The sequence below is a fragment of the Marmota monax genome, unplaced genomic scaffold (genome assembly GCF_021218885.2).
Source record: "Marmota monax isolate L192 unplaced genomic scaffold, Marmota_monax_Labrador192_F-V1.1 WCK01_AAM20220418_F8-fsc00109, whole genome shotgun sequence".
Lineage (NCBI taxonomy): Eukaryota > Metazoa > Chordata > Mammalia > Rodentia > Sciuridae > Marmota > Marmota monax.
In genome coordinates, this window is record NW_026695229.1 from 3,716,259 (window position 1) to 3,740,654 (window position 24,396).

Consider the following 24,396-nt stretch of genomic DNA (forward strand, 5'->3'; position numbering starts at 1 on the left):
TATTCCTCTTTTGTGAAATGGAGACACAGTGAATTGGAAAATGCAAAAAAAAGGTCTAAGGTTATTGTGAAAATCAAATTAGATAATAGATATAAACCATCTAGCCTTGAATCTTGGTATATCATAAACACTGACTAGACAGTATTTTCAAAAGTTATCCCCTATGACTTGGAAACAGTGGTAAGGTCCCTCTAAACCTACCTTTGTATTTTGTCAACTGCCAGTTAACTCTCAGTTCTATGAAATTCATCCATTCAGTTTCCCAGATATGCACATAGGCAGTAGTTAAAGCAAAAAGATTTGGGCATTTTTCTAAAATGATATAGAACCATCCCCTAGAGGACCATAGGCAGCTCACACTTAGGCCTTCCCTAGGGTGGGTATAAACTACAAGCCATGCCACTCAACTCCCTTTCTTGTGAGTGATATAAGGAGACTCAGGGCTTGACTACCAAACAGTAGACTAGGTCAGTACCTCACAAAAACAGTTCTTGGTATTCCAGGTTTCATACTACTTGATGTGCTGGAAATTGCCGAGATGTGCATTCATTTCAGTGTTTTTCAGTTTGCTTGCTTTTAGTAAAACAGAAGAAAGACACCCCACCTTAGTTTATCCCCAGATGGCCATGACCCAGGATAAGAGAACTCTGGGTTGCTTTCTTTGCTTCTTTCTGTGGGGTACAAAACCCACAGTTCTTTCAAAGTAAAATTGTCCTAATTTCTATCCTCAAATCAATGGGGATTTATCTGTTGAAGGCCAAGAATAGGGGATTTCTTCTTTTTTTAGTGTACTTATCTCTAAAATTATGAGCTTTTGAGATTAACTTTTTAGTCACTTAATTTGCTTTCTGTGGATGCAAAACATTTTTGATGCAATGGATATTGGTTAAGAGATTAGATAGTGGAGAAAAGACTGTATAAACAACTTATTTTTAAAACCCCAGCATCAGAGATGTTGCAATAATGCAATTGCTTGGAAAGATATTATTTTCAGTGGGATGGGAACATTTTAATGATGACCAGCTTCTTGATTCTATATACTAGTCAAAGTTCTTCCCTGGATTCAAGATTTGTATAGCTTAAGGCCCACAGACAGCTGATATCTCTCCTTGGATATGTCATGGGTATCTCAAACTTTAGCATATCCATAAAAGAATCCTTGACTTCTTCTACCCAAAGTTTTCCACGCAATCCATTCCAACTTCCCCATCTGGTTAGTGGACCACCCCTGAAATGCAGGATTCTCCCTTTATTCTTTTCCTTCCCTCCCCAATTACCTTGGCCCATGTGTTCATCAGCATCCTTTCATTCTATTGCCAGAATTCCTCTTGAGCACCCTCACTTTTCTCAGACTCTCCAGGTACCATCCCAGTCCAGGCCACCATTATGTCTTTTGATCTACCCACAACAACTTCCAAACACATTGTATTCTCTTTCTAGCAACAAGCATATTCCTTGCTATAAATCTTGTCACTGCTTTGCTTAAAGCACTAGTGGCTTCCTACTGAATCCAGAATAAGGTCCAACTTCACTACTGTAGCCTATAAATCCTTACGCATTCTCTTCCTTGTTTCTCCCTCCAACTTTTATCAATTGATATCTGCCCAACTTCTGGTACCTATGTATTGTCAACTCATGTTCTAGCCACACTGAGTGTTTTTGTTTTTCAGTTTATATCAAACCTGTGCATGCAGACTAGAATTTTCTTCCTTTCACTATTTGCAATGATGGCTTAACTTAAACTCTGGCTTTCAGTGAACATCCTATTTAGAACACCCCTTTATTCCTACCACAGCCCCTTCCCACTGTGCTTGCAGCATTATCCCCTTTGCAGGTTGATATATAATCATTTTATAGTATTTTAACCAAATTTTATAAATTTATTTATTTTCTGTTTATGTGGGTTTTAAAAAATTTGTTCTCTATCTCCCAAATCAGAAACTAAGTTCCACAAGAGTAGGGTTCAGTTATGTTTTGTTTGCTGATATATATATCTAGATCATACTGCCTGAAACTGACACAGTGATACTAAAAAAAGTATATGTAAAACAGATTAGGTGATAAATTCACTGATATGATATGAACACTATTTATTCCAATATATTTAATCATTAGGTATCACTAGTTTAACAAGTTTGTATTGAGTGACCATGGAGTCTGGCAGGAGTTCTTGTCCTGGATCTATCACTTATTAGCTGGATAAATTTAGACTAATTAACTAACCCTTAAAAGAGTCTCAGTTTTCTGATCTGTAAAACGAGAGGTATAATAGTCTCTACTTTATATAAATTGAGAAGTCCAATGAAACAATTAAATTAAAAGCACAGCCTGCAATCATAATGAGTGTCTAAGTAAAGATGCCTGCCACACTGCCTTCATTCTGTAGGGAACACAGAGGTATTGTAGGGCCATTAGCAAACACAATTGCCATTGTTCCTGCCTCCACCAGGGATATAAGCAACTAAATAAATTAATTAATATATTATGTTAAGAGCTGTTTAAAGGTTGAAAAAGGTTATAAGTGTTACTCAAATGAATGTTCTTGGCATCAAGGTCAAATGGATTTTCTTTGCTTATATTCCATCAGTTACTTAAAATCATGCCACATTTTTGGATGTGATTCTTATTTGGATCTTGATTTTTCTCATGATTTTTTTTTAGAATTTCTAATTAGTTTTTCTTGTATGATGTAACTTAATCTCATTATTATATTTTCCCCAACCTTTCCATTATCCTACTGATACTGTTATTTTTGTCTTCTTAGAGGATTTTGGTTTTGAAGACCTCTGTTCTCTTCCATCTCTGCCTTACTGTTCTCCAAGTCTAAGATGTGACCCTGGGAGTGACCTTCCTCCCTTCCTTCCTTCCTCCCTGCTTCTCCACATTCCTTGGTAGGTCTTCAATGTATATGAAAATCATTGTCTTCTTCCTCTCCTCCTCCTCCTCCTCCTTTTCTACCTCCTCCTCCTCCACCTCCTTCTCTTCCACCTCCTCCTCTTCCACCTCCTCCTCCTCCACCTCCTCTTTATTCTTTTCTCTTCTTTCTTTGCTCATTTTCTTCTATATCTTACTGGAATCATCTTCAGGGAACTTAGTAGTCTTACATATACGTTGAAAGTTTGCAAATTGGCAAGTTTGTGAGAAGTTAGTGCAGTCTGATGTTATTCTTTCTTTTTATCTTATGGGTTTGACAACTAATTTTCGTCCTTGTGCATTAATCTTTAGCCCCTGACTTGTAACCCTTCCTACACCCTTAGAAAATGTTCTCAGTCCTTTGTAATGCTGATTTCCTAATTTTATGTGAAAATGTCAACATGTAAATCTTTTTTTCATTCATTGTACTGGGTTTCTCAGTTGATTCTTTCAGCCTAAAAACATGTTTTCTTTCCATTTCTCATATTATTTTTTGCAAAATTTCTCCCCGTACATTTTACTTTTCTCCTTTTTTGTTTTATGAGATTTCTGAGCTGTTTTCTCATATTTTTGGACCATTTACATTTTTCTCTGTACATGCTTGGCGATGTCTTTTGCTTTATTTTCTAGTTTCCTAATTTTGAAACTAATGTTGAAAAATTTAAATGCTAAATCTTGTTTTACTTGTGTCCTTCACATAGCATTCTGTTCTATATATTTTTCATTTTTTTTCCCCATTTTTTTCTCTTCTATGTGGTTCTCATATTCCTGGTATTTTGGTTGATTGTTCTTTCCCAGAAAAAAATATTCTAGATGTCCAAAATTTATTTCCTCTATTGTTGAGGATCACAAATTATAGCCAATCCAAACTGTCTCAGTTATTCTGGAAGACATTCAATCCTGCTTTCAATCCTATTTCTAATCCCATTTCTGTCTCTCTCATAACCAATTATTTTAAGATCAGTCTTTGGAGGGTGAAACAGACCAATTGTCACCCACCTCTTCTCATCCACCTCTTCACAGTTTCCTTGTAGAATATTCTAGGCTTCAGCTTTTTCTGCCTCTTTTACCCATCAAGATGATCCCATCATCATGTTTCTGAAGTTAGTTGGAAATAATCTCATTCACTAGGGATATTCCTTTTCATTCCTTTCATTTGTATGCATTTTTTTTGTTTGTTCAATTTATATATTTATATTCCAGCATGGTTGCAGGAGGATGTAAAAGCAATATATTCAAAGCCAAAAAGTACAACTCGGAATTACCAAATATAGTATGTCATCATTTGGACACGCTGTAATTAATCTAATCAGTCTTAAAATTTGAACATATTTCCTGTTGTTTTTCCCATTATTATAACTATTTAACCTCTTTATCTGGGAGAGAAAGATTAGAGATAGACCTATGGAACCAATACATAAAAGGAGAAGAGCTGAACACACAAAAAAAAGCAACCTGCAAAGCAATAAGCAGATACAAAAATTAGGTAAAACAGGAGTCCTTCAGATTATAAATGTAACTCAGCTAGGACGTTTGCCTAGCATTTATGAGGCCTTGTTTTGATCCCAGCACTGCAAATAAACAAATAAATAAATAAATAAGTAATAGTAATAATAAGCTGGGCACCATGGCGCACGCCTGTAATCCCAGATGCTCAGGAGGCTGAGTCAGGAGGTTCATGAGTTCAAAGCCAACCTTAGCAAAAGTTGAGGTGCTAAGCAACTCAGTGAGACCCTGTCTCTAATAAAATACAAAATAGGGCTGGGATGTGGCTTAATGGAGTGCCCCTGAGTTCAACCCTGGTACCCATCCCACAAAAATATAATAATAATTAACAAATCCAGAATCTCCCCAAAGAACTTTCCTGGGCTGTAGGGTAAAAATCCACATAGTAAGTCAAGAGTTGCTAAGATCAACAGGCAGATTTAGAAAATTGTATTCATCCTTTTCTATAAAATTTATCAACATTCCAGATTACAGGAAAAAAATTTTAAATGGGATTTCTCCACTCAACATGTGAATGCTTTAAAAATTTTTGATATTCAGTTGGCAAATTTTTCAAGAAGGGTTGCATCAATTTATACTTTGACCAAAAGTCAAATTCCAAAAACAAAAATATTCACATGATTGACTAATTTTATAAACATAATTTCATCTTGTATTTATGTTCTTATATATTTCTTTGACTATTACTGATCTTGAATATTGTCTAGATTATAATATTTAATAAACAAATAGACCCTCAATAGTGTGTGGTCAACTTCATTTTATAAATGTATAGACAGAGTCTTTGGGCCTTAAGAATTCTCAAGATCACACAGCTTGCAAGTATTTGGAAGTGTAGAAGAACATAGATGATACCTTGCCAAAAATTTAAAAACATGTGACTTGCTCATCTATTTTTTAATGGAAAATTAGATTATTCATTCTTCTTAGACATTAGATATAAATAATTGTCAAACATTTTCTGCTTCTTGAAACAAATGTATTTGGTGTGCCCTTTTATTCTCTTTGTGCAAAACCTAAAATGGTAGAGATATCTTTGTCTTGACAAGTATAAAAAATTGCTGAAGAATAAAATTCCACCAAACTAAATGCTTCAAGATTTTTTATGCAAAGGGTTAAATACCCTTTATCTACACTGGTAGCATAGCCTTTCATGTAGCCCTCAAAGCTACCAGAAAACTATTGCATGAAGGGAGTGACACAGTTGTATTGCTCTTTAGTATGGTGAGACATGAAGAGTTTCCTCATTTGATCGCTGCATGGGCATTTAAAATCCAGGTTCTAAGTACTGACACAATGTAGATGAATCTCAACAACATTCTGCCAAACAAAAGAAACACATAAACTATTTCATTTATAAGCATTATCAAGACACGAATTGGTGTGAGTATACTATGTATAAAAACCAGAGATATGAAAAATTATCTCTATATATGTAATAAGAATTGTAATGCATTCCACTGTTATATATAAATAAAAATAATTAATTAATTAAAAATATATAGGTAAGAAAGCCTTGTTGGGTATATAAGTAGAAAAAAAAGAAGAATAGATAAACTGGGTATGGTGGTGCATACCTGTAATCCCAGCAATTTGGGAGGATAAGGTAGAAGGATCTCAAGTTCAAAATCGGCCTTAGCAACTTAGCAAGGTCCTGAGCAACTTAGTAAGAACCTGTCTTAAAATAGCAAATAAAACAAGCTGGAGATGTGGCTCAGTGCTTAAGTTCCCCTAGTTCAATTTCCAGTACCAAAAAAAAAAAAATGAGTTTATAGTGACAGAAAGTAAATTAGTGTTTATCATGGTTTGGAAGGAGGAAGGATAGGGACAAATTGCTTAATGGGTACATGGTTTTATTTTGTAGTGATAGAAATATTTTGGAACTGAATAAAGGTAATGGTTGCACAGCTTTGTGAATGTACTAAATGCTACTGAATTGTTAACTTTGATATGGTTCATTTTATGTTATGAAAATTTATCTTCAGCAAAGTATGCGTACATATAACTATATGAGTGTATGTTTATGTCTGTCTATCTATCTGTCTGTCTGTCTATCTATCATCTATCTACCTATATTTTTAAGACCCAAGTTCTGGAAACCACCAGAATTGAAATTGGATACTGACTTTATGAGGATAAGGCAGGAGGATTGCAAGTTCAAAGTCAGCTTCAGCAACTTAGGAAGGTCCTGAGCAACTTAGTAAGACCTTGTCTCAAAATAAAAAATAAAACAAGCTGGAGATGTGGCTCAGTGGTTAAGTTCCCCTAGTTCAATTTCCAGTACAAAAAAAAGTTGTTTGGCCTTGGCCATGTTATTTTAATCCCCTACCCTTAACTCTAACACCTTTTCTTTGAAACTTCCATTCCCTCCAATGTTCTAATCTGGAAAAATGATTATAATAGACTACCCTGCAGACAGGCCCATAATCTTGAGGATTATGAGAGATGATATATGTAAAAGCTTTGGTGCATGTTTGGCTATTCTTAAGGAGCAGTAGCTACTGCTACAACAATGACTGCTCCCTCCTCCTCACTGCTACAGCTACTACCACCAGCAGGAGTAGTAGCTGTGTTCCAACCCAGATTCTTGGTACAGTGAAATGACTGCATTTCATTCTGTAGTCTCACTCCAGGTATTTCATTTAATATAAAACCACATGATATTGACTTTAGGTTGGCAATCCCTCGGAAGAGCTCTTCTTCTGAAAGACAGAATTTGAATTAAAACTGTTTTAAGTTGATATCAAAATGGAACAGAGTCTGAGGGATCAAGGAGTAAGAATAAAATAGCTAAAACATAAAATCATCAACAATCTTGGGAAAGTGGTGGACCTTGCTTCCTCCCTGTGTGTGCTGTAATTGTGTCCTCCTTTACAAACACAAATCAATCCTTGAAAAAAAGAGTCATTTTCCTCAAATTAGAGAAAAATATGAGAAGAAAATATGAATTTAACTAGGCTTCAGAGAAGGGAAATTTTAGGCATCAGTTGGAAATTGTCATTGGTATATGGTGGATGGTAAGTGGCACAGAGAGCTGCAAGTTGATGGTTTTAAAAGATCTGTGAACACGGTAAAAAATGGCATGTACGAAAGCATTTTTATTAATGGAATTCTCCAAAGAGTTCAAAGCACATTTGCTGCTTTACTGACAGATATTCCATTACCTACCCCCATTTTATTTTCCTTATTGTTCCTGTGGCCCCTCAAATCATCAGTAGGCTGGGGGAAAATTTTTTAGGACATAGAAATGTATTATTTTACAAAGTCTTCTTGGGACCACTATCTAATTTGTTCTCATGAAGCCTGATCAAATAGGATAAAAAGGACACCCAATATAAATATCATTTACTGAATGAGGTAACAAAGGTAAAATGTGTCAAAACATGTTCCCCAGTGTCCAGCTTGTCCACGGAGAAGGGAAAAGTAAGAAGAGGCCACTGGCATTATAGAAAGTGCTTGGCCTTTAATATGAGACATGGAATTTCATCCTGACACTGTTATTAGCCATGTGGCCTTGAGCAAAACCTTAGCTTTTGGGGCTTTTCGTGTCATTATGTGAAGAATGGGGATAATAAAATCCATTTCTAGCAGTTGTTGAAAGTATTGCTTGAATTACCCTGTTTAGAGTGACTTAGTGCTTGGCAAATAGCTGGCAATAAATGTCCTTTTCCCCTTACACTGCAAGCTTCAAGAGAGATGTGGCAGCTTTTCTAATCATAGTAGCCAGCAAGTTGTGTGTGTTATTATGGGCTAGGGAATGCTTACTTAGTACTTTCTGCCTATTTTCTCAATTAAATCCTTACCTTGAGCCTGTGTGGTGAACATTATCATACCTGGTATGCAGCTGTGGAACACGAGGTTCAGAGAAGTTAAGGAATTTTTCCAAGAGGGTCCTACTTGACATTGAAGCTTGTACATGTGATCTCCTCTTACTGCTGAAAGTCTAACCAGGGTCTGGTTGCAATCTAGTTGGTCTGAATCTATCCAACTAAATCTTGTTACTGTATAACAGACACTGGATGGTAGCCTTTCAGGTTGTCTTCACCTCAGTTCAGATTTCTAGCTACAGAGAGACACTTTGTATCTGTGGTTATTGTTCTCTTGGACCCAGGTTTGGATATCCTGCATCTGAGGGTCCTTGTAATTAGGAGGGACAACTTCTGAGCAGGCTTAGCACATACCCACACATAAACATGCAGACTATTACATGGCGATAGGTCAGATGACCACTACACAGTTGGATGAACCTGAGTCAAAAAAAGCCATGGGCGTAAATACATTCCTTTCCAAAAGGATGGTGCATCTGCAAGGGTGTAACTGGCACTGATATTCTTGGCATTCATTGAGAACACCCCAGGCTGCTTAGGTAATTAACTTCCCAGGGTTAGTCATTAACAGTCTTCCTGCTTTCCCCCTCCATTGACAGGCCCAGCTGTGAGATACAGTAAGTTCAAGATGTCAGAGGCCAGGCCACCTCCCCTGCTTGGGCAGCACACAACGTGCATCCTGAAGGAGGTCCTTGGATACGATGACAGAGCTGTTGGGGAGCTGCTCAGCGCTGGAGTCGTGACCCAACATAAAACCAAGTGACTAAAGAGAAGCACTCTTTCTCAAAACCACAGTCTGAATGCACTTTGCTGGTAAAGGCGATACTCTCTGGATCCTTCTCCCCAATCCTGATGCCAGGATTTCCTGCCCGGAATCTTTGCAATAACTCTGGAATTAATGAGCCTCGTGCCCTTCAAATATACCCCACCTTTTATTCCCTAACATTTTCTTTCAGATGATGGTTTAATTGTGGATTTGTGGAATTTTTTTATAAAGATGTAATTACTTTGTTTCCATCCAATAGAAATGGTATATATTTAAGGTGACAGATATGTTAATTAGTCTGATTCCATCCTTCCATAAAGTATACATGTATGGAAGCATCAAATTATACCCTGTAAATACATACAATTACTGTTTTTCAATTAAAAATAAAATCAAACTTAAAGATTTAATTTTTTTTCCTTGAAAAATACACTTCTCATTCTAATTACATTAAAGGCCTAAACGTTTGCCTGACCTGCCCACACAGGCCTGAAAAAGAGCAGATCTCTGGACATTTTCTACTTGTACATAAAGTCCTCATTTAAATCTTTGTTAGGAAGTCAAAGCAATAAGCAGAATGACAGTCTCTGTGATTGATTTTAAACAGAATAACTTAATTTTGAGCTCATGAACCCTTTGTTAGTCTGTAATTTAAACCATAGACTTTGCCGATGTCCATCATAAAACTGAGCTCCATTCTCCCTTGTGGGAATAAATATTTGCTTTATGTTGTACTTCCCTGGTGATTTCATGACATGTGGCAGAAAATCAATTTCCACCAATGGATTTGGGGTGTCGCTATCTATCTGTATGATTGGGAAGAAACAGCTCTTTAATCGGTACCTTACCTTGAGCCATATCCAAATGAAACAGATTTTTTAAGAGTGTTAGATGACTCTCAGGGTACTAAATAATATATAAACAATGACATGTAGGACAATGGCAGGAAAACATTTCTTTGCAATCTGAGCATCCACTTTAGAAGACTGTTTCATGCCTTCATATTTTAATTTGCCAGCAAATTCAAAGTATAGAAAAATCTTCAGTCTGGAAGGTAAAGAGTGATTTATACATATATTCCAGCATAAACTATCACTCAAGACAGCCAAGCCCAGGTACAAACCAAGGAATCAGGCGGCCAGTGATTAGTATCCTGATACGACCTCAATTCATGGTTATTAGGCACACATACTTTAAAGCAAAGTCATTACATACCAAGTGGTAATTGAAAACTAAATTACAGATGTTCATCTTTCAAACTGTGATTTAGAGTTAGTTTTCTTTTCGTGTTCTTTTCAATTGGAATGATTTGAGTCATTTATCCAGGCTGTAAGGACCAATGTTTCTAGAATTAAGGATTCCAAATAAATACAAGCTTGTCTTCTAACAAGGCCTCCAGAGACTTTATAGAAGAATGCCTACTATTTTTCGAAACACTTATTGTCCTCCCTGCTTTTCTGTTCATGGACATCCTATTCTTAAGAACTCCTGCTGTTATTTAACTAGTTAGAATGTCTGGGGACCAAGGTGATCTGATGTCTTCTGCAACCCTTTTCCCATGAGGACTCGTTCACAGATATGCTTTGGGAGATATTCACTTCAGGCAAAACATTCAAATACAATTTATTGATGTTAATATAATTAGCATGGAAACTGATGAGGGGTTGGAAGACAAAGAATTGGCAAAGCCATGTATCTTGAAAGATGGATCCACCATTTTTCCCACAGATCCAGGGAGAGATTTCAAAATGCAAATTACTAAGTTGCCAAGAAAAAAAAAATTAAACACCTAGGTAGCCATATGTAGGAGGATCCTAGTTATATATAGGGTCCGAAAATGCCTCTATAATTTTCAAGTTACTAAAGACTGCAGGTCAAACCTGAAACAAAGACCATGTCCCCAGTATAATCAGCTATGTAGCTATTCAGATTTCCACCTACACAATTCAAAATGATCAAGGAGCACTTTGAATCTGTTGGTCACCCATCTAACAGAACTCATTTACTCAAGTAATTTAGTGAAAGAAATTATTCAGAGTATATTTTAAGTTCAGTCCTTAAAGAAACATTGTGTTTGCTAAAATTTCTAGCAATATGCCCCAGATCAAGTTATGCTTATAAACAAATGTGCTGTTTTAATTATCAGGGACTATTGTCTTACACATCCCCAAACTGAACACACTCCTAAGATACCATATGCTCAAGTTCAATTTGTCAAGGTCTGCCTTCTGGCAGGTTTGTGTCTGAGGTTGGCCTAAGAAAATTCCTTGAATCATGGGTTAATCGTTATTGAAGTGGGGGTATGTGTCCACAAGCTAATGGGCTTCTTTCCTTTTTGTTTTTTCTTCCTTCCCCTTAAACTTTTTAACTGCCATTATTTTCTGGTTAATCAAGCATATTTTTCAGCAAGCAGTCTGATATGCTGAATGTTTCCCTAGAAGAGAAATGAGCTTGATCCACTTTGTGTGAGTACCCCTGTTATTTGGTATGATCTTTTCTTTGATCCATCTACTAATGATTTAAGGAAACAAGGATTTCTTACAGAAAGTATTTAATAATAGTAGGACATTAGGCTACTAAGCACGGACAACACCACGTGGTGGGGGGCTTTTGCATGCAGACTTCATGAGACCTCAGTTGAATCTAGTATTTCACCATGGACTCTTGGGTCTAGACTTTGGCATGTTGTATATTGAGAAAGCTTTATAGATGTGAGTCTTGCTGATCACTTGCTGCCTTCATCCATAGGCTTCATTCTCCAGATAATTGTCCCAAAGAGTCTGAGAACGAATGTCAGGCACAGGGCTGACACACTTTCCAGATCTTCAGCTTCTTAAAACTGTCTACCCTTCATGCTCAGTGGAACAGGAGATGAGTGAAAAACAAAGACACAAATACTCCATACTCTCACCCTGAACTACTCATTTACATGCTTATCCCCCAACATTTAGATATTCTCCTCTCTTTGGCTTCTATCCATGGGAGACTCCCTACTGTAATGTGCACTTACAATTAGTGGGATTCTCGAGGTACAATGGGCCTAAAAAATAATGGTTGCTAATCTTTCTTGTCATATCAGTCATCCTTGGGAGTCAGAATATCAAGCTCACTCCCTCTCCTTCTTGATTTTGTGATAATCACTGACGCAATCATTATTTGGTAAGGAGGATAAAGAGGTTCAGAAATAGGTGCATATTTCTATTTTGAACAGCAGTTTGGAAAAAATACATTATAGAAATTCTTACATTGAGATATAAAAATTTTCTCAAGCATTATGATACAATTGTATTTCACCTTATAATCCTAGTATAGTAGTATAGTATACCTAGTATAGTATACAAGGATTAAAGGCTTTAGAATCTCACTCTGATAAGGTGCTCTATGCAGACATTCTGTAATATCTTCCAAGCATGAATGGCCATGAATTTTTAAACAAGCTTGGGGTGTGCAGGACAGGTTGATGTGGTCAGGTTAGTGGAGTATATAAGCAACTCCAATAGACATGTGTTCCCCAAGACCCATTCCAAAATATGCCTTCCAGTATCACTTTAGGAGGTTGAGGTATGATAGAAAAATGAATGCATATCCTTTGCATTAATACATTCATTTCACATGCAAGTACAGCAAGGGAGTGCTTTGAAGGAATGAGAGTCAAATAGGTAAAATTGATTACCAGGAAAGAGAAAAAGAGCATGCCCAGAAAGGCAGATCCAAGAGCACATAAACTCCAAAGGTCCTGGAGAGCCATGGGTAGAGGAACCCAGTCTGATATGGAGGTGCCAAGAGGAAGGGGAAGGCTCTGAATAGAGCTCAAATGCTCCCCCAGAAAACATATTTCATTCACCCCAATTTTTCTTGAGACACAGCTCTTTTCTCCCCCTTTCATTAATGCCTTAATGTTAAAAGGACAGGACAAGAAAAACACCACTGTGAAAATGATCCTTGGCTGCCTTCTTGCTGGCCCATTTTTTTGCTCCTTTGTTTCTTTTTATCTGGTTACTTTCTTTCCTACCTTTCTTTTTTTCTTTTCCTTGAACCCCCAGCCTCTCTTTCTCTGTGGTAATAATCTTCCCCTCCTCTTCTTCCTCCTCTTGCTTTCCTTCTCCTCATCTTCATCATCTAACTTTGTCTCTCTCCACTCATAGACATGCACACCCCAGAGTCACAGATCCATGTTACCCAAACATGAATACCAAAATATATACCCAACCTTCAGAAAAATAGGAGTAGTTCAGTAATTTGAAAGATAACTAGTGGTAATTCTGGCTATTACTTCACCTCCACAAGCAATCTTGAATTAATCTCTGGGTGGGACAGTTCTTTAATAACTAGCTGTCACTTCTCTCTTGAAACCCAGGGAAAGAAATTAAAGAGTGTTCCAAATGCCATTCTGAGAAGTGGCCGAGCCCTCAGGCTTGCTACCTCTCTGTCATACGCCCCCAGTTCCAAGAAGAAGAAAAAAATTAAAGTATTAAAATAGAATACAGAGCCAAGTCTACACTCCACAGACACTGGAGCTCAACAGCTGGAGTCTTGCTGCTGCTGCTGTCTGGAGATTTTGTCAGGGCAGAAGTGGGCATGTTGGTGGGTGTTCTGCTCCAGGACTAGCCTTGGCTCTGACTTGGTTTTTTGCTTTAATTTTTAAAAGGCAAGCTTACTTGACCTTCAGATGGTATTTAATCATTTATCACTAGCCATTTTAGTGAAATGGCCTCTGGAAGGACAGTGCCTTCTCCTCCACCTTGGTTTTGGCAGATGTCAAACAAGATGATGGGATCCTCATGGCTTCCTTTTCTTTTTTCTTCCAACAGGATGCAAAACATTTGACATAACCCTCCCTTTTCCTCTTCTCTTTCTTTTTCTTTACAAATTAACCACATGGCACTCTACTGGTTTTTTTGGCTCCTGACCACATAGATTGGAGGAACAGTTTTCCTGCTACTCATCCTATCACCCATGTGCCTTCCTGTCACCCAGAACCTCTACACAGGTCTCATCCTGCAGCAGGACTTTCAGCTTCAGAACATAAACTGAGATGTTGAAAGGAGAAAAATTAATGACAGCCATGGATTTATGTTTTCATATTGTACAAAGAACTTCCTGTCCGTTATTAACAGAAGCTTTGAAATATACAGTTAATGGACACTACTGTTTCTTCTGAGATCAGGTCAAGAAAAATGTAACTTCCATTTTGGGGGGACTGTTAAAGAATCACTTTTTTTTAAGAATAAGAAAAGCAATCTCTTTTTGAATGGTTCTGCTCCGCTCATACCCAAACCTGCTTGTGCTGGCATTGGCACAGACCACAGGGCAGGACAGAAATGCTACAACCCGCAGGTTCACCTGTGGAAATAGAGCCAGATTTTTCTGAGAATCATGTCTTGCTTTGCTGAACTGCAAAAGAGAAGCCTGAGTCAACAGCAAACTAAAGAATTTCATTCTTGAAAACAAAGCAGAGCTAGAAACCCTGTCTAAGCCCTGTTTCCCATGGGCTTCCCACCTCTAAGCCACGTTTCCCATCTTCTAAGTCCTAAACAATTTATCTCATTCTCTTTAGCTTTACTTTCTGGAGTGTGTGAAAAACCCAGAGAAGGAATGCAGGCCCAGGACTCTGGTGCTCAAGACTTGCTATTTGAATCAGTTAACTGAACTCCTTGGCAAACCATGGGGAGGTGACAGAGATCAAATCTCAATGTTTTATGCAGCTACTCTCATACAACCCAGGTGACATGAGGTGAAATGAGTAGCTTGGTGGGTCTCTGTGTGGGTGCGTTTCTGGGGGAAGGTTTATTAACTTGGCAAAAAGAGTTCTCAGGGCCTAGAATAGGCGCTGTTATGGGAGGAAGAGGACTCTGACAGTTTTCAGAGTTATTACCTTTAATTTCCTGCACAAAATGGAAGTAGATTTACAAAAGTCATCCATGTGAAATAAGAAATTTTATTATATATAAATATACATTATATAATTTTTCTGTCTTAGAATGCATAATGGATAAAGTTCAGCAATGCTAGCTGGCCATTGCATAACCTCTATAATTGATATCAAATTTGATGCTACAAGATGATGATGATGATGATAATGATGATAAATAAATCTATTAAGTTCTTACATATAAGACACTGTTCTAAGTGATCTGCATGCATTAACTTAGTAAATGTGGCTGGAAATGCCTGATGAATATTCTGTTGACGAGGGCATTGTTTCAGTGTGAGCACACTCAGTGCTGTCTTGTCTGCTGTGCTTACTGAGAGTAAGGACTCCCTTACCATTATTGTCAAGAACCCTACTCTCAGATCATGTTTCTAAACTCATGAGTCTTAGGGCTTTTGAGATCTTTAACAGGGTAAAGGTCAAGTCATGTCAAGGGCAAAAAGACCCTGATTTGATTATTTCCACCTTTGCAAATGCTCTAGAAATAACAGGATTCCCAAGAGGTTTAGCTCAGCATGAAAACACTGTTGGCAGATTTCTCAGTAAAGGCTCCCTCCCCATCCCCTGGGGATGCGCAGTATAATTCTTTATCTGTTGAAAGTCCTAAGAATATTTTACTCAGATAAGTGATGAACTTAAAGGGTTTCTTACCCCTGAAGATTTTCGTTTTGTTCTGTTAGAATATTTAAATGGGCTCATAGATTCATTGATGAAGTAAGTCAGAATCAACTCTCTTCTAAGGACCACTGCTGAAAAAATGAGAGAGCCTAATGCACTTGGATTTCACCACTGAGAGAGCAGTTTGGTGTACAAAGGAACAACTGGCATACTGTTGAGGCCTAAAGGATGTGGAGAAATAGGAAATCCAAGGTCAACAAACTGGCTTATCAAAAATCGTGAAAAATGTCGGGAAATGAGGGCTTCACATTTCCAAATAAATATGAGATTCTTGGGCGAATGAGAAGTATGGGAGGTATTAAGCATGATTGATATGACTCCAATAGGGGTTAAAATTGTATTAGGAAAATATGCTTTTGCATGAAAACCTAGTCTGTCATCAAATAAAATAAAAAAAAAAAAACATAGTCCCACAAAAATAAGAACATTTAGCAGGGAATAAGTACACATAATTTCTTTTGGTTTGTTTTGGTTTCTTAGAACATTTTCAAAGTATTAAAGAAGAGGTGAGAGGGGATGTGACTTCATGTTTATCAATGAACCATGCAATAAATTTTTTCTCAGCTGCACGGTTGGAGGAGGTCTCTGCATCTCACTTGCTGTTTCGGTCTCCTGAACATATCTGAGCAGGAGTTACCACACATTGAGTTACAATTACCTGGGGACTGGTGGTGTCCTCCCATTCAACTATAAAACTCTGTGGGTGCTCTTCACCATTGTATCTTCAGTGGTTATCATTGTGCCTGTTCTAAGGAAGAGGCACAATAAATATTTGTCAAATAGACATTCTCTTGCCCACCATTTCTGAGTTCTTTGAGAGAGGAGCTATGTTATTGTTCAGAATGCCTGTAGTACTCTTCAGAGATGATCACCACCACTTCCTCCCTCACTATATGCACATGCACTTTGTCTTTCCTCCCCTTGAATATGAATGAGATGATCTTGTGACTTGCTTTAATTGTTTTAAAGTAATTTCAGATCATTTCTTTTAGATTTAAAAGAAATTTTTAAATACTACATAGAATTCCCCATATGTTATTCATCTATTTTCCACTACTCTTAGTATTTTACATAACCAAGGTATAATTATGTGAGCCAGAAAATTAACATTGATTTAATGCTATTAATAATCTATAAACGTTACTAGAAGTATACCAGTTGTCTTACTTCAGCAGGAAGAATTCTAAAGTGGTCCCCCAAATTCCAGATCCTGATGTACACACACTGTCTTGCAGTTATAAAATGAAACACTAATCAAAGTGCTGCTATAGAAATATTTTGTAAATAAAGTTAAGGTCTAAAATAAGTTGACCTTCAGACAGGGATCTCATCTGGGTGGGCCTGACCTAATCAAATGTGTATTTTAAATATGGGTCTAGAAGTCAAAGACATTTAGGCTACAGATTTGAAGCACAAGGAGGATTTGGCACAGAGTCTCCAGTACTGGGAGGGGTCAGGTGGCCTGAGACTGAGGGAGGCCTACAGCTGACAGCCAGTTAGAGAACAGGGCCTCAGGGTGACAATAGCAAGGAGCTGAATTCTTCCAATAACCCGAATGAGTTTGGTAGTAGATTTATTTCCAGAGCCTCCAGACAAGAACTCAAACAAGCCAAAATCTTGATTTTAATCTAGTGATGCCTTCAGTAGAGAACCAGGTCACACCCTCCCGAACTTCTTACCTTGAGAACTGGGAGCCAATTAATAAATGGGTGTTTTAAATCTCTATGCTTAGAAAAATCTGTTAGGCACCAATAGAGAATTAACTGACCCATTAATATCCTTCTGTTTCAGGATCCATCTAGAATTCCACATTGCATTTAACTGTAATTATTCTTTAGTCTGCTCCAATCTGGGTCAGGTCCCCTATCTTTCATTGTTTTATGGTCCTGACACTTTTGAAGGATATCATGCTTTTTAAAAATTTTTTTTTGTACCAATGATTGAACCTGGGGGTGCTTAACAATTAACTGAGCCACATCTCCAGCTCATTTTATTTATTTATTTGTCTATTTATTTATTTATTTATTTATTTATTTTGAGATGGGTTTCACTAAATTGCACAGGGCCCTTGCTAAGTTGTTGAGGCTGGCTTTGAACTTGTGATTCTCTTGCCTCAGCCTCCTGAGTCACTGGGATTATAGTTATGCACCATATCACCCAGCTCATGCAGTTATTTTGAAGAATGTCTCTCAGTTTGGTTTTCTGAGAAATGTGCTCTCTCATTATTAGATCAAGGTTATACATCTTTGCTAAGAAATTCAGAGGTGATTTTTAGAATTCTTAGTATATTCTAACATACTGTTTTAGTATATTGTATTTCTAGTGATATTAACTTTAATCATTTGGTTGGGATTATATCTTCAACATTCCACATCCCTCCCCTGTAAAGTTGCTGGGTTTTGCTTTTAGTTTGGCTGAAGCAGGAGGATCGTGAGTTCAAAGCCAGTCTCAGCAAAATTGAGGTGCTAAGCAACTTAATGAGACCCCGTCTCTAAATAAAATACAAAATAGGGCTGGGATGTGGTTCAGTGGTTGAGTACCCCTGAGTTCAATCCCTGGTACAAAAAACAATTATAAGTAGAGATTTTGTATTATACAACATATCTGTATTAAGTAGATATACTGTATTAGTTTCCTTTGGACCCTGGAACAATTATCACAAACATGATGGCTTAAAACATACAATTCCATTCTCTGACAGTTCTAGAGACCAGAGGTCCAAAGTCAATACCACTGAACTGAAATAAAGGTATCAGTAGTGCCATGCTCCATGTCCAGGCTCTGAGAATCCCCATCCTCACATTTTTTTAGCGTCTTGAGCTGCATTCTTTCAATTCCTTGTCTCATATCATTTTTCCATCTTCAAAGCCAGCTGTGTGGCATCTTCTCTCTGGAACTCTGCTTCCCTTGTCTTCTATTACATGATCTTTTGTGTGCTGTGGAATCTCTATCTGGCTCTCTTGTGTAAAGAAACTCATGGTTTCATTTCAGGCTTACCCACACAATCCAAAATAATCTCCCATCAAAAAATCCTCGACTTAATCATATCTATGATTACATATCATATGATATATACATATCATATAGTAATTGCTACTAGCCCCTCCAAGCAGACCAGGGAGGAAACATGTCCACTCACACATAACACACAAATCTATATTTATTTCTCTATCTATCTATCTATCTATCTATCTATCATATATCTTCTATCTCTATTTTTAAAACCATGTGCCAACTTGAGGACAAAACTTTAAAAGCTTGCCTTCTTCCTGTTTTGTTCTCAGATATCACCACCATGCTAGAAGTCTGACCATCCTCCTTAGAAAGCCCAAGTTAGCCAAGTGGAGAGATAGATCACTTAAAGTAAGTACCAAAATGCTAGACAGGCAATTGAAGCTTTTCTAAATCTTCAGCCCTCTTCATCAATCAGTTAAATGCAACTAAGTAAATAGTCCCATCCCATGCACAACTGCCCAGTTGAATTGTCCAAATTTCTGACACACAAAAATTTATGTTTGAACTCAGTAAACTTGGAGGTGATTTATTATATAGCAATACATAATTAAGTATTTAACTCAGGGAGATTTCAATGGATATTTGACAAATGGTTTGATGAATAATTGTCATGTAATATTGGCTGACTGAAAAATATCATAGCACGCTATGGTTTATAAAATATGTTTTTTTCTATTGAATGAAAGCCACCAAAAGCCTGTTTCGTTGAAAGTTCTGCTAAAGTGGATTGACCTACTATCCTATTCTTTCTCAGAATGGAGTGTGTCAAATTATTTTGAGGATGTTATACCTTAGGATCAACATTCTGACCAGAGGCAGATGAAACTGCAATCCCATGCTCAGATGGAATGGAGGATATCTTCTATGATCAGAAATTATGAAGGGGAAGGGTTTTAGGTTAGGAACAGTTAAGGTTACTAAGTGGTTTATCAATTAGGCAGCCTTTCTGGTGGTCCCAAGTGATATGTAATCTTTGATATTCACATCCTTCAATCATCTCCACTCTTTGTCAAGCCTTGTATGGAGATATTTTGAAGAATAAGGAGAGTTTTTTTTTCCTGCTGTATATTAAGTTATTTGGCAAAGCTATGGACAGAAATTAAAGCAGTATGGTAGAATTGGTGGTGGAGGGTGCGGAACACAATGAAATCTCCTGCAAGGGCCATTTAGAATAATCTACAAGTCTATGTTGTATTCTTGACCTATGGTTCCACAGAGGGAGGGGAACAGATTTTTACCTTGAAGAGACTGTCAACAGTGTCTGGAGATATTTTTGATTCTTGTAACTGGGAGAAGTATGGCAGAGGAGGTAATGGGGAAGGAAGTTTGCTACTGGCATCTAGTGAGCAGAGGCCAAGGAAGCTGATCAATATTCCACAGTTCATAGCAGAGCTCTCACAAGAAGAACTTATTCAACCTGAAGTGTCAATAGTTCTGCTATTGAGAAATACTATTTTAGAGGAAGCTAGTCCCTGAGATGAGAAAGTAGGTGCTTGACTGGTCATTTTTATGTCATTTTTCCTATATTATTTACTTTTAAGGAGAAGAGATTATTAATTCACAAATAAGCCTATTACTATGTTTTTCCTGTTTTCCCCCTCACTCCTTCCTCCTCCTCCTCCTTCTTCTCTTCTTCCTTTTCTCCTTCTCATTCTTTTGGTACTGGAGGTTGAATCCAGAGTGCTTTTTATTTATTTATTTTTATTTTGGGACAGGATATTACTGAAAGGGTCTTGATAAATTGCTGAGGCTGGCCTCAAACTTGCAATATTCCTGCCTTAGCCTCCCAAGTCGCTGGCAATAAATGTGCATACCACCACGCTCAGAATACAGCTGCTTGTTTGATGGAAATTCTTGTTTTGAGTTCTTTGACATCTTGGGAAATTCTTATTTTGATTTCTTACAATGAATATGTTTCTGAAGTGGAGAGAAGAAACTATTATATTTAATTGAGGATTCTTATTAATTGTTTCACATTTTCGGTTACAATAAGAACATAAATCAAATTTCAGGAAAGATCTTAGACCTTAATATAGCCAGAGGTCTGTAATATGTCCATGTGACACTGGCTTGGCCACAGTCTCCTCTCAATCATAGTCTACTTTGTAGACTAAGGGACTCTGATTAGATCATTTGTAAGATCCTTATTTTTGAGGTCTTCCAATCTATGGTTCTTCCATAGAAAGTCATACTGTGAATGCACAGAGAATGCTATAGGTATAGACAGAACTGAAGGACAGTTTTAAACAATGGCATTGAAAGGAGAAAGAGACCTTGATTGAGGAATCAGCAGTACTTCTTCCAGGTATCTGTTAATACAGAATTGTAGGGAAGGTAGAATGTTTACACAGTTAACATAAAAAGTAGGGTGACCCATGTATCGTTTGGCAAATCTTCATGTCTGTTTGATGTATACACCCTGTAGATTCTGCTTCAGGGAAGAGTTGAGGTGGATTGAGGCTGAAGTGTTGATCATGGGAGGGGTCTCAAGTTTGGGCCAGCTGCTTGGATCACAGTTGCAGCCTCAGCAGAACTCAGCAGATGCCTTAATCAGCACATACCCAGTAATGTCCCCTAATCCCCTGAAAATCTGCAGATCTGGAAGTGATAGGATCTTCTCTACAACACAGAGCTTTGGAGGGAAACATGAGGACATGAAAAAAAAGAGGATAAATACATGTGCAAAGCATTAATCAACATTTGCAATTCTGTCCAATTGTTCTGACAAGGTTAAAGTGAGAACCAAACAATTCACCAACAAGCTTCCCATTGGAAAACATTACCTTGTCAAAGGAAACGATATTTCAAAGAATTGAATGGGAAAAGAATGTTTAAAGGTCATAGATAGAATTTAAGCCTAGATGATGACTTTTTCTTGGCCCTAATTTTCAACTCTATAGACCTAAGCAAGTTACACCTAGAAGATATAAAATGGGAAGGGCATGTGGGAACCAGAATTTTGCACTAGTTTGTTGACTTTACTCCCTATCAGGACTCAGCTAGGCTTCCAGGTCCACCCATCCACATCCACATCCTTTTCCATGTCCACAGTCACCATTTTAACCCATGCTCTCCTTGTTTCTCTCCTTTTATCCCTTCTCTCATTTCTGTGCTTTCTTCCAAACCCAGTTCTAAAAGCAATCTATCTTGTAAGCTGTCTTATAATTCATCCTAGTCCATCCTGATTATAACTGATCACTTCTTTATTCTGCTCAACAATTAAGTCTAATGTAATTTTGTCACCAATAGCTTTTATTGGAGATTTTATTACTTATTATTATTTCTTTATTATTAGGCTTTGGACCCACAGAGAGCACTGGGACAAGGCACTTGAAATTGAGCTGGGGCAGCAAGACACACAAACTTGATGCATAATAATTATGCCACTACATGAGAAATGCCAGTGCTATTGGAGTTCATAGATGGGAACAATTCTGTAATCTGCTGTGTTTAGAAAAAGTAATTATGTAGGAAATGAGCCTTCATCTTCAAAGGGAAGTGAGCTTTATATAAATGGAGACAGGAAGAATATTAAATGCAGAGATGATCAAACTGGGGAGGCAGGAAAGCCATTGGCATATTTGGAAATGGAGATCTTAAATAAACAGTGCTAGTTAAAGAGAGCATTTGAGTAGTGAAAGAGGACCTTTGCATTGGCTATAGATTGGAAGACTGGAAAGGAGCAGATTTCAGAGAAGAGCTGGGGGTTTGGTAGTCAAGCAGGAATTTTCCTAAAGGCACCATGACACCAGTATTGCAGATTTTCCACCTAGGAAGTGACATAGCCAATGATGTACTTTGAGAAAATGGCTTCAGTGGCTGTGTGTTGAGTAAATTGCACTGGAAAAGGATGCAGTAAAAAGAGCCAACAGTCAATAACCTGACCATGACACAGTAAGGTCCTGAATCACAGACAATACCTTTGTATTTTGCTTTATAAATCTTGTTCTATGTATCTATGCTGAGCTTAACCATATTATAAATGCCTTATAAACCAGAGATAAGCTTTTCCTAGTTTTATATCAGGCTCCCTTTTGCCTGGACAGTGTTCAGATTTAAGTAACTGTTGATGTTAATAGCACCCTAAAATTTTCATCGGGCTTATCTGCTCTAAATGAGTTTTAAACCTATAGCAATAACTTGGAAATGTAAGAATTTGTAACTTACAATATATGACCTATGTAATGTATTCCCTAGGACCAAGTGTGCAGAGCCACTTAGATCAAATCAGTTACATTCAAGCTGTGAATCCCAAGGGTTATGTTAGAAGATGGAGCAGGAGCCTGAGAAGCTATGACCACACTTTCAGAGCTCTAGAAACTTACACCTCATCAGGCTTTAGGATTTAAATTGTTCTGGAAGAATATGTATTTATACAAGGTCATGATAGTGGTTACAGTTAGCACATGGGAAAAATTGACGTTAAGTCTGAAAAACTCTGTGGCCATCTGTCTGCCTGCTCCATGGAAAGTATCAGTCCCTATTACAGATTTAGGCTGAGTCCATATGTCAATCTGCAAAACAGCATGCAGTTAATTATGGGATTCTCCCTGGTCAGTTTAGTCATGGGCAATTAAAATGGCTGTAGCAATTTCCTTGAGCTCTGAATTCTAGATTGTCTTGTTCTACTATTTAACACATTACTGTTCACATGTATTATTTTAAGAGATAGACTGGACATTTCTCAAGGGTAGAGTTTGTGTCTTACATTGCTTTTGTATTCTGCTTAACATCCAGCACAAAAGAGAAAATGAGTTAGTGCTCAGTAAATAATTCTCAAATTGGACTACTGATAAAACTCCCTCTCAGAAATACCGGAGGCCAGCTATTATTTCAAATTTACTCTTTACCGCTGAGGATGCACTTCTGGTTTTGGTCTAGAACTCTTGAGGACTTCTGAGAGTTTCCATGTTGTCTAACATTTAAAAGGAGGCAGAAACAGAGTGTACAAGGAGCACCAACGTGTTCTTGACTTGTACTTGTGGCATTGATGAAGCCATACCTTTTGTCCTAGGCCAGTTCCTATAGCCTATAAATTTTCCTTCCTCTCCCAACAAAGAGCCTGAAATATCACTCATAAGCACCACTTCAGATATCTACTAGAAAGAAATCTGAAGTGACACACATAACACACACACAGATAAAATTACTTCCCATTTCAAGACTTGGAAGTACTACCAGTTGCATCTTTAGCAAAACTTTCAAGTCCATAAAGGCATCAGAATAGTGGAAAATGTTAATAAGAGCTAGTCTTTGGGAGTATTCAAATTATCTTTTCCCATATCATTTCTCCTCCAAAGATGAGTCTATGACAGTCACTGGTGGTTCTTTTCTCATTGCAGTGATTATTTTAAAATGGACATGTGACCCAATTCTGATCTGAGGAATGAGAGAAGGCTTCTGGAAAAGTCTGCTTTGCCCTTTCTTACTGAATGTTAGCAAGAATCAATGCCACATGAAGCCACAATGTTGTCCAGGGGTGGTCATAAGTGACCAAGAGAGGAAGTAGCTTTGGGATAAAATCAGTACAGAGAATAGCATACAAAAGAGAGAGTTAACTGGGGGCTTTGGCAGTCCCTTGAGTTGTCAATCATCTTGTGCTGGAATTCTGCTCTTCTGGATTCCAACTTTGGTGCAACACACATTAACTTATTTTCTTTAACCACATTGAAGTGTTTTTGTTGTTGTCATTCTTTGTAGCCACAATATCTTTAGGCAAGAGAATATCATACTTTACAAATATTATCTTAATCCTCCTT

At 37.5% G+C, this 24,396-nt stretch overlaps 1 protein-coding gene across 3 annotated transcripts in view; it reads left to right on the plus strand.

The window, feature by feature from the left end:
- The window catches only part of Sugct (succinyl-CoA:glutarate-CoA transferase), a 724,801-nt gene extending 715,379 nt beyond the window's left edge, over positions 1–9,422 (plus strand). For all 3 annotated transcript variants that reach the window (XM_046437773.2, XM_046437776.2, XM_058576850.1), the window contains one exon: positions 8,846–9,422. In XM_046437773.2, the coding sequence (XP_046293729.1) occupies positions 8,846–9,009 (164 nt within the window). In that variant the 3' untranslated portion in view covers positions 9,010–9,422. The remainder of the gene's footprint in view (positions 1–8,845) is intronic.
- The last annotated feature ends 14,974 nt before the right edge of the window (positions 9,423–24,396 follow it).